Source organism: Pholcus phalangioides, unplaced genomic scaffold (genome assembly GCF_987345545.1).
Source record: "Pholcus phalangioides strain wild (caught in Gottingen) unplaced genomic scaffold, Ppha-v1.0 ptg000007l_1, whole genome shotgun sequence".
NCBI classification, from domain to species: domain Eukaryota; kingdom Metazoa; phylum Arthropoda; class Arachnida; order Araneae; family Pholcidae; genus Pholcus; species Pholcus phalangioides.
Genome location: NW_028301600.1, coordinates 39,388,272 through 39,406,431, shown reverse-complemented (window position 1 = coordinate 39,406,431; position 18,160 = coordinate 39,388,272). Strand labels below are relative to the sequence as shown.

At 36.9% G+C, this 18,160-nt stretch overlaps 1 protein-coding gene across 4 annotated transcripts in view; it reads left to right on the top strand.

Annotated features, from left to right (window-relative positions):
• Nucleotides 1-3,884: 3,884 nt before the first annotated feature.
• The window catches only part of LOC149085258 (mitogen-activated protein kinase kinase kinase kinase 3-like), a 181,958-nt gene continuing 167,682 nt past the window's right edge, over nucleotides 3,885-18,160 (top strand). For all 4 annotated transcript variants that reach the window (XM_089233168.1, XM_089233167.1, XM_089233166.1 and 1 more), the window contains exons 1-2: nucleotides 3,885-4,230; nucleotides 7,800-7,857. In XM_089233168.1, coding sequence (XP_089089294.1) covers nucleotides 4,129-4,230; nucleotides 7,800-7,857 — 160 coding nt within the window. In that variant the 5' untranslated portion in view covers nucleotides 3,885-4,128. The remainder of the gene's footprint in view (nucleotides 4,231-7,799; nucleotides 7,858-18,160) is intronic.

Below are 18,160 nucleotides of genomic sequence, written 5' to 3'. Positions count from 1 at the left end.
AATGCAGCATGGCTCTTAGGTTAAGATCTTTGATGCCCTTTTCCCTAGGAAAAACTTTTCTCGGGCCTCTCAGTAGTGAATTTATAGTGTGAAAAAAAATGGTAAGAATCGTTCAGAGCCCCAGTTTGAGCATTGTCAGCCTCACCCTTATACATGAAATGATCCGCAGTTCTTGACCGAAGAAAGTTGGGCGAGAAAGCTACTGGAAATTATTTGGTGATCCAAATGGTCTTTTTTTTTCCAAATGGAAATTTTTTAAGCAAAACCATTTCATCAAAATTCAAAATAAAGAACAGCTATATGAGCATCAGTGGAAAAAGAGTTTTTTAAAATCTCGTTTTGATAATGATGATCCCGACTTTAAAATCCCTCCAGGATCCGAGACGTTCGATTCGATGATACCCGAGGCAGTGGCGTAGGAAGGCGGGTGCAGGGGGTGCGGACCGCTCCGGGTACCAGCTCTGAGGGGTGACAAAAAATTGCCGGTTTTGTATTAATGCGACTTTTTTGTTACATAAAATAACATGTCAAATAATTTACATGGGCCTTTACAATCGCTAATTGCAGCAAATTGCGGGTGAAAGATGTGATGCTGTAATAATTTAGTATCATTGTGTGGTGCGTAGGGGAGGGAGTGTTCTGTCTCGTTTCTTTTGAAGTGTGTTGGTGCTCAAGTAAACAAACAGCCGGTTCTGGTGACCAATCATCTCATCCTTCCCACAAATATATCGTTCGCCCCAAGTCGTTCTATTCAACAAGATCATATTTTTAATTCGAACATCATAATAATATTCAAAAAATCGTCAACAAATAAGGCAAATACCAGGAAATACTGAAAAATTTCTTATACATTTCAACACGCTATGGGTGTCGTCTCCAGAGGATAAGAATATCTCGCTGACAGAGTTCCCCACTTCATTTATTTCCAAATCTTCAATCTCGGTTGCTCAGCGGAAAGAAAAACTATACGCCTGTCTAAGTCAAACGTCGTAGCAAGAATGAAGCGAAGCGCCTGCGTGTAAGTAAACTCGGTCAGCGTGATATTCTTATCCTCTGGAGACAACACCCATAGCCAGGGGCGGCTCAAGCGAGGGTGCAAGGGGTGCGACGCACTCGGTGGCAGGTTGTAAGGGGAGGCACCATAGCCTTTAGTTAAGATTTTTTAACTAAAACTTTCCCCAAAATTTAACACAGTAAAAATTCACATGACATCACGCTTTTGAGTCATACCTCGACAACGGAAACGTTGAGAAAATAGATAGGGCCAGTAATACCAGAAACAAGAATGTAAGCAATCAAAGCGGCTCGAAATAAAATCTGTACCCGTTGCGGGACCTATTTTTTGCACCTCCTGCCTATTGCCCCCACCCCATAGCACCTACATTGTGCGTCAGGGCCCTCAGGCTGGAATCTTTCGTTTAACCCAAGACAGATTTTCCATGGGGGCCCCTTCTACAGTTAATTAATAGTGTGAAAAAAAAGCAAAATTATAAGCCTGGAGTCCTGTCAGCCCAACCGTTGAAGGGTCATGCCCCTCCCTCGCGACTTATCAAAACAATTCCTACGCCCCTGCATCTCGGATTTTGCACACCTCCAAAGCAGACAAAAAATTTTCTGTGATTTTTTTCGCCCAATGAAACTTTTCTTACCTATTCATCTCGAATTTAGCACCCCTCTTGAACGGCACCCGTGGCTGCACGGGGCCAAACGCCGCCCCTGTATTCTTATCACAATGGGCAAGTGTGCATTTCGGTTCCGTCACCCATGGCCCCCACAAGGGCGGAACTAACAGAGCTCTAGCCTTGGGATCCGGGACAATTCTCATAATTTTTTAGCTTATTGACGCTATAAATTAATGTAGAAAGTCTTGTGAGAAGTCTGACTGAGAAGGCTGACAAAAGATCCCAGCTTGGGGGGGCCCTGCTCTAGGATGAAGAGGAAGGGGGAGTACCATGCTCTCGCCTAGAATTTGTTCCAGGATAGTCAAATGAAAGCAAAGGAACAATTCGGCCGGTCCTTGGAGTACCTTCTGGTACTCCACCCCATTGTAACACCCTTGTAAAAGTTTCTAAGTAAAAATAATCTCGTTATACATATCATCTTTACAGGATAAGTGATGATGGTTCACAAAAATAAGTGCTGTTTCAAGGATTAAGTTATCTGGCATTATGAAGATAATTCTAAAATTAAACAAAAACAAAAAAAATATACTTCACAAGCGGGACGTATGGTCAAGTACATTTTCACAGTAAACGATATGATGTGCGGCTTTCTTCTGGGGAAAAAAACAGGTTTATCTCGAAGTCCCTTTTCACTGAAGCCCTGTCAGCCAGGGTCGCCATTAGGGGCGGCATATGAGGCTTCACACCCGGGCGACAGGTAAGCTCGTGCCGCCCCTGCCTATAGCGTGTCGAAATGCATAAGAAATTTTTTAGTATTTCCTGGTATTTGCCTTTTATTTGTTGTCTTATTAAAAAATTACTGCCTCAATAAATTTCATTTTATATTTTGGTGGACATGGGGGTGACAAGTTAAAACTCCGCTGCTAAACAGACTTTGCTACGCCACTGACCCCAGGGTTCAATGCATAAGCGGAATTGAGACTTGGAAGTCTGGGGGGGGGGGTACGATGATGATGTCAATTCATATATATATATATACATTAGATCAGTCGACACCCCCTTTGACGCTGGGGGGGGGGTCAATGCCCTCCCACGCCCCCCGTATCTCCGCCATGGTTCCATGGAACACCAATTGGAAATTTATGAACTAGACCAGTGGTTCCCAAACTTATCCCACTCACAGTTGCATTGGCTTTGTCATTGATCATCCACAGCTTCCCAAAATAGTCTAGAAAATAATCCCTTCAAAGCACTCACAAAAAGACACATATAGGCGCGTATACACTAGCTCGCCGATCTCGCAACGCACGACCCCCTACGGCGGTTCTAATCAACACGTCCTGTTCTATAGATGGTGTTGTTCTAATCAGGATATTCTACCAATAGAATAGAGACGGCCCTGTTCTAATCCTCTCGTAGGCACTCAAATTTCCTTTGTGTTCCTTTCTTTCCTTTGTGTTCGTTGAAAAAAACGATTCCAGGGGGGTCCAGTGTGTGTGAAAATAGCTCAAAAATCGTTCACAACACTGTACAAATTACTGAACAACCAATTGCGAATGCTTTCATTGCATGAGCCGCTAATGTACCCGTGCCTGTTTTGTAATGTATCTACAGGCCAGTGTTTCTTAAAGTGGGCAATATCACCCCCTGACATGGGCGGAGATACGGGGGTGTGTAGGGGGGGCAATGCCCTCCCCCCAGAGTCAAACGTGGAGTCGACTGATCGAATGTATATATGTATAGATGAATTAACATCATCATCATCGTGCCCCCCCCAGCAATAATGACCTTGCCCCCCCCCCAGACTTCCAAGTCAATCTCCGCCTATGCCCCCTGGTGGGCGATAGAATGGTCCAGGGGCGATAAAAACTACGGGTATAACATAGGATCCTATGGGTTCGCTTGAGTTGGGGGGCGATGAAAGAAAAAAATGTCTGAAGAAGGGGGTGATAGAACAAAAAGTTTGGGAAACTATGCCATAGGCGTACGCAGAATTTTCTCGAGGGAGTTTTCAGATTTTATTTTCCTTCTGGGGGAGTTTAAGTTTTTTCCGGCAAAATAACACTATAATCTTGGCTCGGGGGGTTAAAACCCCAAAATCCCCCTTCGCGTACGCCAATGAATATATCAGTACACCACCTCCTCGCGGTGCCACTTTGAGATCCACTGAGCTAGACAAATACCTCCATGTTCCAGCTGGGATTGCGGCCGTTCTCTTACATAACAACTTTTTGATTTCTAATGTTTGGCAACACCGTGCTGTGTTTAGATGAAAGCTCGATGTTTATGCAATTGGAATCAGAAGTCCACAATCGTTGGTGACATTTGATGGTTTGGAGTATTGAATTTTAACAACGATGCATATATTATACTGACATAATTATTTTAATTTGCAGTCTAATTACTCGTTTCATCAAATATGTGAATGCATTTTAATTCAGTACAAAAAAATTTCCAAGCGAATACGTTACTGCATTTAACATGAAAATATTGGGATGAGTTGAACATGGCTTCTGCTAGTAGTCTTGAAATATCTAGGAGAAATCCTCAGGATGAGTATGAACTGATTCAAAGAATTGGTAGTGGTACATATGGAGATGTATATAAAGTGAGTAAAACTCCTAAAATATCTTTACAACTATATCACGTGTAGTTAACGTCCATAAAAGATGGGACATGAGGAGCTAATGAAAATTTCAATTTGATCAATTTACTTCACATGTGTCTATATTACTGCACATAATTTTCCTAATAGTTTGAGTAAATTTTTCACATATTAACCCATATTGGGCTAAATATTATATATAGTCTCATAAATAGAGCCCGGAAGTTTAGGTACTAAAAAAAAGCATTTATAATTAATGGAAGAAAAGAAAGGTAACTAAAAGCCAAGATATTAAGTGTCCAAAAACTAGCTAAAAATTGTTTGCATTTCACTCTGTTTACTTAGTCAATCATAGCTTATAATAACCTAGAGCGAGTGTTTCTCATTTATTTGTTACATTGTTTAGGAAATACATCATTATATTTTTATAGTTGCAACACATCTACGTTGTTTTATTGTTATAAAAAACCCATATCTTTTATTTTCCCCAATTTATATTGCCACTTATGCGGGACTCCTTCAAGTGCAAAGCACTTGTAGGAGTGTGGTCACACATCCCTAAGGGCAGCTGTCAACCTAATTAAAAGTAATTCAATCAAATACCAAATATGTAGAAGTGACACTGCACTCTAATTTACCTGGGTCTTTTTTGAGTGAAAATGGGTCCCTCTCGAAAAAATTATGCCCCCTATCATTCACTATCACCCATGTGAATTAAATAATTCATTTGTAAAAACTTGTTCAATCCAAACGTTCATTGAAAAAAAGGTTGAATTTGCCAGCTTATAACTGGGTTCTTTTACACTTTTATTGTCTGCTAGTAGAGAAGGCATGCAAAGAAATCTATAAACATTGAGAATTTACCACATGGAATTTGACACATATAATAAATCTATAACAAATATAACTAAGTTAGGCACACATTTATATATTTACTAATAAATCAATCTATTAAGTTCTCTTTTCTGATTGATTTTTCATTTCGGAAAACTTTAGCCCTTTCAATAATATCTTCTGATTAAATTTAAAGCAAATGATTCTAACGCTTATTCATATAAATCCTTTCGAAGTAATTTCCTGGTAGAATGTTTTTCTTTTCCATCGCTGTTAGTCAGCCACTCTGATCTACCACCCTTAACTGCCACATATTTTCACACCTGAATATGGGAGCTGTGTCAGATTTGTGTTAGTGAAACTTAACAGTGTGCTTGTACGTGTGTCCAGCATTTGGCACAAGTTTTGTGTTCTGTAGGTGGTACTATTTGTCCTCTGAATCGCTAATGTTTGGATTTGAACTTAATGTATACATATTTGTGTTGTAGGTGTGTGTGATTGTCATGCAACATAGCTTTTTTCAAAAGGAAGATAACCTACTCAAAGTTGGAAAACCTTGGAAAATTGCATTTAGCCGATTAACACTAGGCAATCGACAGGTCCAAACCTGGGATTTTCTCCAAAGGCGAAATCGGGAACTGTGCCCCCTCCCCCCAAGAAGATAAAAAATTTAAAATATTTTAAATATTTTTGTAGAAAATTAAAATATTGTCCTGTCAGCTCCTGCTGGGCCTGGATGAGCTACAACGTCAACTAATGAACTCTTGGGACAGTCATTGGTCAGCAAAACATGTAAAATGCAGTCCAATGTGTGTGTTAATGCTATGTGGAGAAAAAACACTTTTAAAATATTATTAAACATTTTAGTAAACATTTAAACATCTTTATTGGTAAACATTTGAAATATTGGTAAACATTATGAAAAGTATTTGATTAATCAGTTGATTAATTGATTGAAACATTTTGATTATCTGGTTAAAAATTTTAATCGATTCTCAGCTCTATTTAAGATACGAAATCATACTCATCACTATAGACAGGTAGTAAATAGGTAGGCCAAAAAGCACTAAGAGTACTCAAAATAGAAACTAAGAATGCATTTATAGCCAAAAGGAAAAGTAAATGAAAGCCAAGATATTAAGGGTTTGGAAACTGGCTAAAAAAGTGATTGCATGCACTTGCTCTGTGTTTCAATTATAGTTTATAATAACTGCATCACTATCAAGTTAAATACAAAAAAAAAAATGTTTGTGGCCTACAAAAATATTCTTTCGAATATTTATTCCCCTCAGAATATTTTGATTAGTTCATAATAGTGTGTATTTGTATTGTCCCTGTAAATACAAATACAAATCCACAACAGGCAAAATGCCCAACGAGGTGGCTGAGAAAAAGATGCCCATAAAAATATGGATGTCATATATTTCAAAAATACAGCAACCCAATTAAAAATGCAATTAATAAAAATTATAAACAATATATACACGTGATAAAATATTATACAATGCCCATAAAGAATACTTATGGTTGTCTTATTCTGAGTATGGATAGCCTCTCGATTTACCCCAACATGTTTATCGTATTTCTTTTTAAACGTGTCAATTGTGTTACAATTTACTACCTCCAGGGGTAAGCTATTCCATTTATTAACAACCCTATTAGAGAAAAATTCCCTGCGACACCATAACCTTGCATTGTCCCTCACCAATCGATACTGGTGTCCCCTTGTAAAAGCAGTCAATTGGTGGTGTACTAAAAGTTCATGGTCCATCCTATCCATCCCATTGAAAATTTTGAACACGTCTATCATATCTCCTCGACACCTGCATTCATCCAATGTAAACATATTCAAAAAATGAAGTCTCTTCATAACTCAAGCCCTAAGCAAAAAGTAAAAGAAAACATTATTTAAGGACAGTTTTTGTTAAGCAAATACCATGCTTGGCTCTTAAAAAATTGGGCTGGCACATAAGTATTTTTTCAAGCCCCAGTTTAGGTGTTGGCCAGTTAATAAATGTTCATGTCATTGTTCACAACGATGTGTATTTCAACATTTTTTCGTTGTCGAAGATTCTCTTTCGCTCCTTAGCGTAGTGTCACTTGCCACTGTTTGAAACCGGAAAACTCGACCTTGAGACTACAGAAATAATAGATAGATATGAATGAGATCCGTGAATGATAGGCCTATCTGCAATTTTTGAATGAATGATGATTGAATTAGCTTGATCGGCATTTTCAAGTTTGAAAAAAAAATTGAAATTTTACTTATTTTCAAAAGTTACTCATTCATAAAAAACAGGTATTTTAACACGCTATGCTTTTCCACTCTAATTCAAGATTATTTGGGAAAATTCATAGAAAACTGAAGGTGTTTTTCATAGATAATGGAATAGAATTGTTCAAGTATATATAAGTACACTTACATGCATAAATGTTATTTAAAAATTGTGAGGGCAAGAGAGATTAAATGAAACCTTGTGCTAACTTGACATCTGTGTAAGTGGACAAATTTATTGATACTTTTGGGGTGTCGAGTTAACAAGGTTCCACTGCATTTATCTTGTGTCAGTTATAACAAATATCGGATATTGCGAATGTTTCTCACGGTTTGTGTAACTTCTTCATATCTGGACTCTTTATTGTATCAACTCATATAATTTTGATTTTAGATTCTACTGTATTTGTTATGTTTTAGCTGTTTTTTGAAATTTGTATCTACTGCTATTCATTTATTACAGGCTAGACGAATAAGCTCTGGAGAATTATCGGCTGTCAAGGTGATAAAACTTGAGCCCGGTATGTTGTTTTTTAAGTATCAATGAACAGCAATTGTATTTTTTCTGCTGTGTTATATTATATAGCAGACAGTGATATTACTGATGCACTACACAGGAGTGGAAAATCTGCTACAAACTGTTACAATTTTGACAATTTTCCCCTCATTTGCTACATACTGCTACAAGAATGCCGAAATTCTTCAATTCTGCACCATCTTGCACCACAAACAAAATTTTCCCTTAGGAAATTTTGAAGCTGCGTCATAATAGAAGCTGACTTTTCGATGATGCCATTTGTCCTCGCAATTTTATTTCTCGGAGGCCGTAAATGGAATCAGCCAACATCAGTCTCTCGTTTTGCTTCCAAGTTTTCTATTCATTTTCTACTATTCTTTCTCTTGATATGTCATTTCCTTTTACACCATTCACCAGGATGTGTAGTGTTCAATGGAAAACGGTTTCCAGCTGCGCATTAATTAAAATTACCTTGGTCATATTTGGTTTGAAAGGTATTTGATGTAAGATTCCAGCAAAGCTCATTTAGGCAGACAAGTAGAGGTCAACAAAAATTCTTTCCCAAAGAAAACTTTTCTTTGGGTATGTGGTACACACTCTGATAATGAAAATGATATGGTAACAAGCTAGCATCCCTCACAAGCTACAGTGACCATTTTTGTCTCATCATTATCATATTCTGCATACATAGGCCAATTGTATTGGGATCTACAGTTTATAGCCGATTCCAAAACAGACACAGTTCCAGAGGACGGTGATGGCCCCTTCCAAGATCTGAATACTATGAGAAACATTGGTCTGTATCATAAAATATGAGATGATCTAACAAATCTATGAAATAAATTGCTCTGGACCTATCCTTTTTTTAACGGTCATCCCACACAGGCTACAGTGCTTTTAGATGGAGCAGATACTGACAGCTATGGGTGTCCACATCTGGGAATGTGGTTTGCCTAGGTCGTTATTTTCTATGGACACCCAGGTCACAATTTTTCACGGGTCCCTTTATTAAAAAAATATATAATAGCCCCTATGCAATCATGTGAAGGAGCAGGGAAGCCTTGAGACAAAATTCTCACCTGTGCAAGACATCATTCTGGTGCCCCTCTAGCATATAAGTCGCATGAGTAAAATTATCTGGGAGAAACTCAGATTTTTATATATGCCATGAGTAAAGCCAGGGTTTTCCTAGGAGTAGAATTTCTGCGCCGTGTGCAGCGTGAAAACGCTGATTGGTGAAAAACTTGAAGTTCAGGTTTTTTGACCAATTTATCATTTTCACGCTGCACACGCTGTAGAAACATGTGCCTAGGAAAACCCGGCTTAATATGGTGAGAGATCAGGGGCAGATCTAAAGCTCGCTGTTGGGAGGGGTGTTTTTCCCCCTTACATTGTTGTGACCGTACATCCCACATTGTCCAATATTTTCAGGGCAGTCACGGTTTTCTTTCTTTCCCGACTTTTTTTTAGGAAAATGCCCCGGTTTTTTGTTTTTTAGTCCAAGTTTTCTTGAATTTGTTATTTAATCAAAAATATTGATACGAGTAATTTCAACGGATTTATTGAATGCAATATTATCATACTCACATTTCACTTGGGGGGGGGGTGATCAGGGTGACCAACCCCCCATAGGTCCGTGCCTGTGAGAGATAACATAGGCAGTTTGGCTATTAATGCTCTTATCGTGGGCTTTATACTCACTTACTTCATAAACTTACACATATTGTATACTATCTTTAGTTGTGTTCCATCTACTGTAGATGAGATGAATTATAAATTACAATGGTTTCTAAAAATTATTCCATCCAATATAGTCATAATTTGAAATTTGCAGAAGAATTTTCCATTTTCATTCTCATTTTTGATTTGAAAGATAGATAGCAACACTTGAACACATAACAAGTGCAACACTTACGTGAATTATCTTTTCGTTTCTTTGAAACCAACCACAACTATGGTCTAGACAAAATAATTTTAATTAATGCTCATCTGGAAACCATTTCCCATTGAACATTAAACATGCTGGTGGATAACGTAAAAAGAAATGACATATCAAGAGAATGAATAGTAGAAAATGAATAATAGAGAAAACTTGGAAGTAAAACGAGAAACAAAATCTGTCAAAGATGCTGGAAAATAAAATACATGTATATACATACATACTTTATTTTTAACAAATCAGTTAAAAATAAAGAGTGAAAACAAATGTACTCGGATTGAATTTTTTGTGGAAAAAGAATCATTCTATTAAATTTCTAATAGTTTATTCATTATTTTATAGTTTTTATTTTTGTAGTTTGAATTAAAAATAATTTAAGTCTAGTTTTTAATCACTATTAAATTTCTGAGAATTTCTAATAAATATTCTAAGAATGACCCAGGAAAAGAAGTCATCTCAAAGTATGTCGAATCAAATTGAAGTAATATAATCAAGAGCAAACTCAAAGAGAAACACATCATTTTAAATATGAAATGGGTAAACTGGTAAAAAAAGAAAAATTAAAACGTTCAAAAATGCTTGAAACTGAAGAGAACAAATGCACTACTTAGGCTTCCATCAGCGGCAAAAACAAGAAAAACAATAATTACTTCTCGAATGAGTGTAATGTCTCTTCTGTAGTGATTTTATTTTTAATTAGTGATTATATCAAGTCTACAAGCTAAAATCTCTGAAAAAAACTCATTTTCAAATTATTTTTGAAATCTGAAACGTCGTCTGTATGTTAAAAGCCTCTCATTTGTTGATATTGTATAGAATGTAAAAATATAAATGTCAAGAAGTCTCTCAAAAAAATTATATGATTTAAATATTTAAAAAAAATATAATTATTTCTTCTAGAGGAAGTCTCTATGTATTTGTACCTTGTGGGGGTGGGGGGGAAGGACACACCCTCTTCTTCTGAGCTGGAAATAACACTTTTTCTTAAAGTTAAGTGTAATCCTGTGTATGCTACTGCATATATGTATATAAAAACTGTGTATTTTATTTACTGCCAAAAATTTAAAGTGCTACAAAACTGATAAATGCTGCTACAAAAACAACATTTTTGCTGCTACGAAAGTAATTTTTCCTGCTACAAAAATCAAATTTTCATTTTCCACTCCTGACTACAGCATGTCAGTAACGATCAAAGGCTCAACATGAAAGTCTACTGCCACGCTTTCTGGAATCGTTGCCTTTTTCGGCAACTAGATCAAATCACAAAGGCACCATGCCAAGCATCGAACGAAGGAGTCCATCACAGTATTTACTAAAACTGTTGCCTTCCCAAGCAACTAGGGAGAGACCAGATCTTTCTGGCTTGTTGGAAAGTCCACAGCTTAGCACCTTTCATCAATCGAAGGCTGTCTTTCCTCGGGATAACAACAGATTTAAGCAATTATTGAAGGATCAAGCATCGAATGCGAGCTGATCTCCCCATTAAAAAAGGCTCGCCACAGAGTAACAAGCCTACAATAATACAATTATTCAATCATTCCACTCCTCTCATAGTTAGAAAAATTGATGGCAGATGGCTGCACTACACATAACAAGCATTACACAAACTTCATGGTAGGTTCACAACACATACAGGCACATTCCAACATTGGAGGACATTGTTGAAAATGATCTAGTAACAACAGTTCCAAGTGATGTATGTGGAATGGTAGATATGTTTTGCAATAATGAGGATGAGGTGTTAGAAACTCCTGAAGCATGTTTTTCAAAAGATGTAGGGCAGAAAACACAGGAGCAAAACGTAAGTGCAACATTCATGTGAAAATTTCAAGAAAAGGCAAGAAGGTTTTGAGCAATTCGAAAAAAAGCTACTGCATGGGATAAAATTTTTTTTTTCAAGAACCCGATCAAAATTACAGCTGTGGATTAAATTGGATTTGTTATATGACCATTATAGACCACATATGACCATTATAGCATGTTGGATAATTCATTCAGAGTTGTGAGAAGCAAATCGTCTTTTGCATTTGGAATTCTGAAGAGAAGTGACAATGAACCTTCTACGAATGAAGGAGGGGTTAACCATTCATCCAGATCCACATTGTCGACTGAAAAAAGTTGCCAGGTTATCTGATAGCCATTATATTGTGTCTGCAATGCAAGGACGGTGTGGGGCAGTGTTTCCCCAGGGGGCGATACCAGCTACAGACGCGATTGGGGGGCTACGAATGGGCATAAGGGAGCGATGGGAGGATGAGAGGAAACTGTTTTCGAGGAAGTTTTCGAAAACTGGGACCGTTTTCCAAAAAAAGCCTTCGTGAATATCCGTGCCTGTGGGCGAAAAACAAAAAACTAAGAATTTCACACAGTATAGTTGTACTTGTTTCATCTGTTCAGAAGGAAGCAGAGCTAAAGTGTCCCCCCCCCCCTTTAATATGCGTTGTACATTCCAGTTGTATTGTAACTGTAATTGTATTGTAATTGATCGATAAAAGCTTCTGTCGCAGATTTCAACACCATCTGGGAATGACTGGTTTTGCTAATGACTGTTCATTATTGGAGCTATCAAACTCCCCCAAAAAAGTGCAGCTGGTATCAGTGTTCTGGTTTCAGGGCCCCGAGACGATTTGCATTTTTTTTTTGCATTATAAATCAGGGTTGTTTGGTTTAAACCACGGTTTAAACCTTGGTTTTAACCGTGTTTAACTTCGGTTTTTTTCAAAAAATCAAATAAAAGTTGCTTAAATATCATTTTTTTCCTTGAAAAATATCATATTGGTTCATTATTAGCCAAAATGCTTCATTTTTACTACATTTTATATCCTTGGGGTACATTCTGATGGTATATCTTTAAATGACATGAGGATTTTATAAGTGGTTTTTTTTTCAAAAAGTCTCGTAAAAGAGGCCAGAATATATATATTTTTTTCATTTAAAGTATCTTAGTTATTTAAAGTTATATATAAAAGCCAAAATTTCTCATTCTTACAACATTTTCTAACCTTTGGCTACATTCTGATGCTCTATCTTTAGCAAATTCATGAATAAGGATTGCATCACACATCTAAATATAGTGGTGTATTATCTCACAGGGGTTTTTTTTCCCTTGACAAAGAAGCAGCTACAGTAGTGACACCATCATGTTAGGGGCAGGTGGTCCTATAATCCAATAAAGACACCAGCTGTCCTTAAAGGACAAAGACTAGTGTACTAGTTGTTACATTACCTCACATACATTTTCATTCCCATAAGAAGTAGCACATCTCCTACTGTATATTTCCCAGTCTTAATATTCAATAGTTGTTTTTTTTACACTTTCACACAAACACACACTGTTAAGCCCAGTTAATCAAGGTTCTACTGTATAGTAGTAACAGATTTAAGAAAAATAATCAGCTATATACAGGGTGATTATAATTAAAGTTTTGATTCCAAAACTATACAATAAGTACTGATCAGAATGACTTGAAAATTTGCATGGGTACTCCTGAAGCAATGGACGTTTCTTTCACAAAAGAAAAAAGTGCAAAATATGCAAGTAAACGATGCTGTACTTGGCCAACAGTATAATCTATTTTGTGCAACCACATCATTTCGACACTTCCACAGCATCAGTGTGTGGATAGAACTTCTATCAAGATGCACATTGCAATACCAGCAAAGCAGCTGCTGAAGACCCATTTTGAAAGGACGCACCTTAACCCTTGCAACTTCTGGCTGTGGGGGTACCTCAAAAATGTTATAAACAGTGGTCAGATTGCAAACTTTGGTGAATTGCAATCTCCAGCACATTCCCTATATGTTAGAAGTTCCTCAGGAATATTAATGGGGGGGGGGGCACGTTTGGTTTAATAAAGCTGAACTGCAAGCACATCCACGTGCACATTATGACCATGGCATACTCCAATTCTGTTGTTGAACAAGAATTTTTGTGCTTTCAACCTCATAGCCAGAACACGTTGTGGACAACATATTTAACATTTCTTAAGTAAGTTGTAGTTATTTGTTCAATTTATTCGTTTTTTGTGATGTTTCCATGAATTATCAAATCATGAAATGCTATAATTAAGGTATCATTCTGCCATGACTGACTATGGTTTCCATTCTGCGAGCAAATTTCCCACATGTTGGATGATATCATTTGATCATTTTTGTCGCACCACGGTCATTTTCTGCACACGAGGGCTAATTAGACCGGGACCTACAATTTATTGCCGATTCCGAACGGCAGGCTTGTTTTTTTATACTCGTCGAGGGGTTGGTGCGCTAACCCCTCGATGGGGGACTCCCTGCGGTAGCAATTTTTGGTGCGGTCAAGTCGCCGTTTTTTGTTGTACCCCTGTGTCAGGAAAGTTTTCTGACAAGGACGAACTGGGTATCGAACTCGCGACACCTCTAAACATCCTTTGGTACTTTAGGTGAGCATCTTATTGGATGATGTCATTAATTTTACATTTTTAAGTATTTTTTCCCCTTTATCAAATAAAATTGAATTTTTTCAGGAATATTCATGTCAATTTTCAAGTCATTCTGACAATCATTCTTTTTTTACAGTGTTTTGAAATCAGAACCTTAGTTATAATCACCCTGTATATCGTAAATCATTGCTAATTAATCTGCATTATTTATGATTCATTAAGTACATTATATTCACCTAATATTTATTACTTTTTGCAAAATAGCTTCGTAATTAAGTATACTGAAAGTAACTGGAGAAAAACCTTTATATATTATATGATTAATAATAACATTAAAAGAATTTTCAAACACACAGTAATCCATTGAGTTAAGCAAAAAATAATTAAATTGCAAAAGTTGGTTTTTGTTAAAATGTAATAAATATTTATTGATTAATTAGCATGGGAATAGTGTTAATTATATTAATAAACATTTTATTTTAGTTAATTATTGGAAGTTTGAATGATTTTTTAGAAATTTCATTGTTTTTAATGTTAATACTATTTAAAACAAAAAAACCAGTTTAAACCAAAAAAACCTGGTTTAAACCAAAAAAACCCGGTTTTTTGGTTTTTTTCAAAAAAACCGTTTTTTTTACCAACCCTGTTATAAATTCAATACAGACTGTGGCCCGCCAAAGAGCCTAGCCTCGGGACCCTGCGGCAGGATGCGGGTGGGGGGGGGGGCATGATTTTAGCATCACTGTTCATTCACCTACGGCTATGGTCTTTTTGTGTATGCTGGTTTTTTTTTATAAAAGAACCGCTTAGAAACAGACACAAACATCAATGGTCAACACCTCGTACGACACCACTAGGAATCCTGACACTGACTTCGAGGAACTGCCGTAATAGAAAATTTTTTGTAATGTATTCGTTCAGGTTCGTGAATTACTTAAACTCAAAGATAGCATGTGTGGAAGTAGCAAAATATGAATTACAGACGAGCAGTCTTGAATTTTCGTGCAAAAAAGTCACATATCTAAAGTGTTTGTTACACAACGGATGGACCTCCATTTCATGGGTCAAACATGCATATCAGCTTCAGCCACATCTTTGGGCGATTTGACTCTTGGGGCCTTTGTGTTTGTATTTGTAATTATTTCGATGGTGTCCGAAAGGAAATGAATGTAATGCGGAAGATGTTTGTTGAATCCACACCGTAAGTACAATAATGTATTTTTTTTCATCAAAATTTTGATGATACTAAATCCTCTTATATTGACCGATTTTCATGACTTGAGTAAGGCACTTGGGCAATACTATGTATCAGAGGCGCTGACATGAAAAAAATGTTGGAGGGGGGAAGGCATAAAGTTGCTTGTCGTCCCGTATACACGAGACTCAAGCATGTACGTAGAACAGAGAGAACGTGCATTGCATTTTATTTTTAGAAATTAATTGCGGGAGGGGGGGGGGAGGGTTAGCACCACCTTAAAAATTTTATTGAGGGAGTGAGGCTCAAAGGGCCTCAACTTTTAGGTTTCGGTGCCTATGCTATCTATTAATGCTTATCAAGAGCGCTATCCGTAACCGCACTGATTATGACAACAAGGCTAAAAGAGAAATTTTGGTACTATCTCCGAAAACAATCATCGTTTCTCCTTCGAATATTGCAAAGAATATACAGATGGGGCGATACACGCTCCTTCAGCACGGATGATAGAAATTTCTTCTCACAATGGTGTCGGTTTAGTAGAAAATTTATTAAAATTTATTTTTTTTGAATTGAAATTTTTTTTACGGTAACTTATGTAGTGTTTTTCCTTGAAAGAAAACGATGCATTTTCGTACGACCTTTCAAGAGTAATTGTACTCAATTCGAAATCGACTCATTCTTAAGCATCGTAGTATATTAATAGTATGATGACCTTTTTAGCAATGTAGAACGCAAAAGACCAACGATATTCGTTAAGAATACACGGAAATAAACGGCAATGAATTTCTGGGTATTTTTAGTGAACATCGTTGGTTTTTTGCGCTCTATATTAATAGTATTACTTAAGGATATAATTATATTATCAATCATATCTCTCTGAAAGTATTTTTTATTGTATTTTTACGTTTAATTAAGCGTGGTTTCATCCGAATTTTTTTCCTTTTAATATGTTTGAGCTGAAAGGGTTGAAATTCATTGCAATCTAACGAGATTTGAGATATATTCATAAAGCAATAGAAAATATTTAGAATGATTGTCATTCAGAATTATATGTAGAAGAAACTAAAGAGGGAGAGAGTGTCAATTGTAGTCCCCCGATATTATTCATAGTCCCTTATTTTAACGATTAAATTTTGAAACGGGCACGGTAGCTCGGTTGATAAGATACTCGCCTAAAGTACCAAAGGGTGTTTAGAGTTGTTGCGAGTTCGAGGCCCGGTTTGTCCTTGTCAGAAAAACTTCCCTGACACAGAGGGACAACAAAAAACGGCGACTTGACCGCAGAAAAAAATTGCTACCGCAGGGAGTCCCCCATCGAGGGGTTAGCGCACAAACCTCTCGATGAGTATAAAAAATAAGCCTGCCGTTCGGAATCGGCGATAAATTGTAGGTCCCGGTCTAATTAGCCCTCGTGTGCAGAAAATGACCGTGGTGCGAGAAAAATTATCAAATTTTAAAACTTCGAAGGGGAAAAGTCAAAGCAGTAGATTGCCAGGTAAATTTGGTTGCCGACCCATGCTTCAGAGAGTGTGAACACGATTACGTATTTAGTGCGTTACAACAACACTAATTCCAATTGGATAGCCATGTGCTCATATTTCTAAGACGGTCACTATAAAATCGAAACCGTCGAGTAGTTTGCATCAATTCCATATTAAATAAATATATATACATAATTTCTCATTAAGCTGTGTTGCAAGTGGCTTTGTTCAAACTTGAATAATAAGGATTGGCTGAATTTTATTATCAATGAAGTTTTATGCATTCACCGGAACTTATCATCAAAACCTTATTTTGTGTTCCATGTCAAAGTAGAACACTCAACTCCAACATGCATTGGTGCGAATGATTTTGTATAAAATAAAATTTCTGGATACACGATTTCATAGGAGTACGTAACACATGTTAAATGTAGTTTAAATTGTTTCAGGAATGTGTAAGGTGCAGTTGACAATGGGGAGAGGGAGATTAAAATAATATATTTTTTTTCTATGTAACCTCTATGATCATCACGTATTCCCAAGAGATCCTTACAATCTGCAATGAAATAAATAATCTTTACTGAATGAAAAAAATAACAATTTTTGATACTTTTCAATCTCCAACAATATCAATTATCACATTTACAAGAAAAATTGACAGAAATAGCATTAAAAGACGGTTTGACGTTAAAATTTGAAGATGGCTATTAATTTTTCTTTCTGTAAAAGCAAATACCGTGCCTGGAATTTATGGGGATATACAGAGGAATCTCCCATAACAGACACTCCCTGTTTTTAGCGGACACCTCCAGTTATCAAACACTTTTTGAATTGCGTCAACGGGACTCCAGACTCCCGTTGAGACTGATTATTTTACTATCCATTAACGGACACTCCTCATTAGCGGCAAAAATTTTCGGTCCCGTGAGTCAGTGCCGTCTTAACGCATGGGCTCCTGAAGAAAAGAGGGGGCTCAGAAAAACGAGAAGTAGTTGGATTTTTTGAGAAGTTCCCAGGTAGGGCCTCAGAAAAATCACTTGACGGGGGATCCATGATGCTCTTAAGACGGCCCTACCGTGAGTGTCCGTTATTGAGAGGTTCTAATGTAGCTGAACATTTTTCATGTGCGAGACGTTTCAATGCAGTCACAAATCTTTCGACAAAAATCGAAATCACCTACAGATATTCAATTGTGAGGATTTGAGAACGCTGCTTAGTAAAACCAAGCGACAATTATCACACTTAGAAAACATCTATTAATAATAAAATTA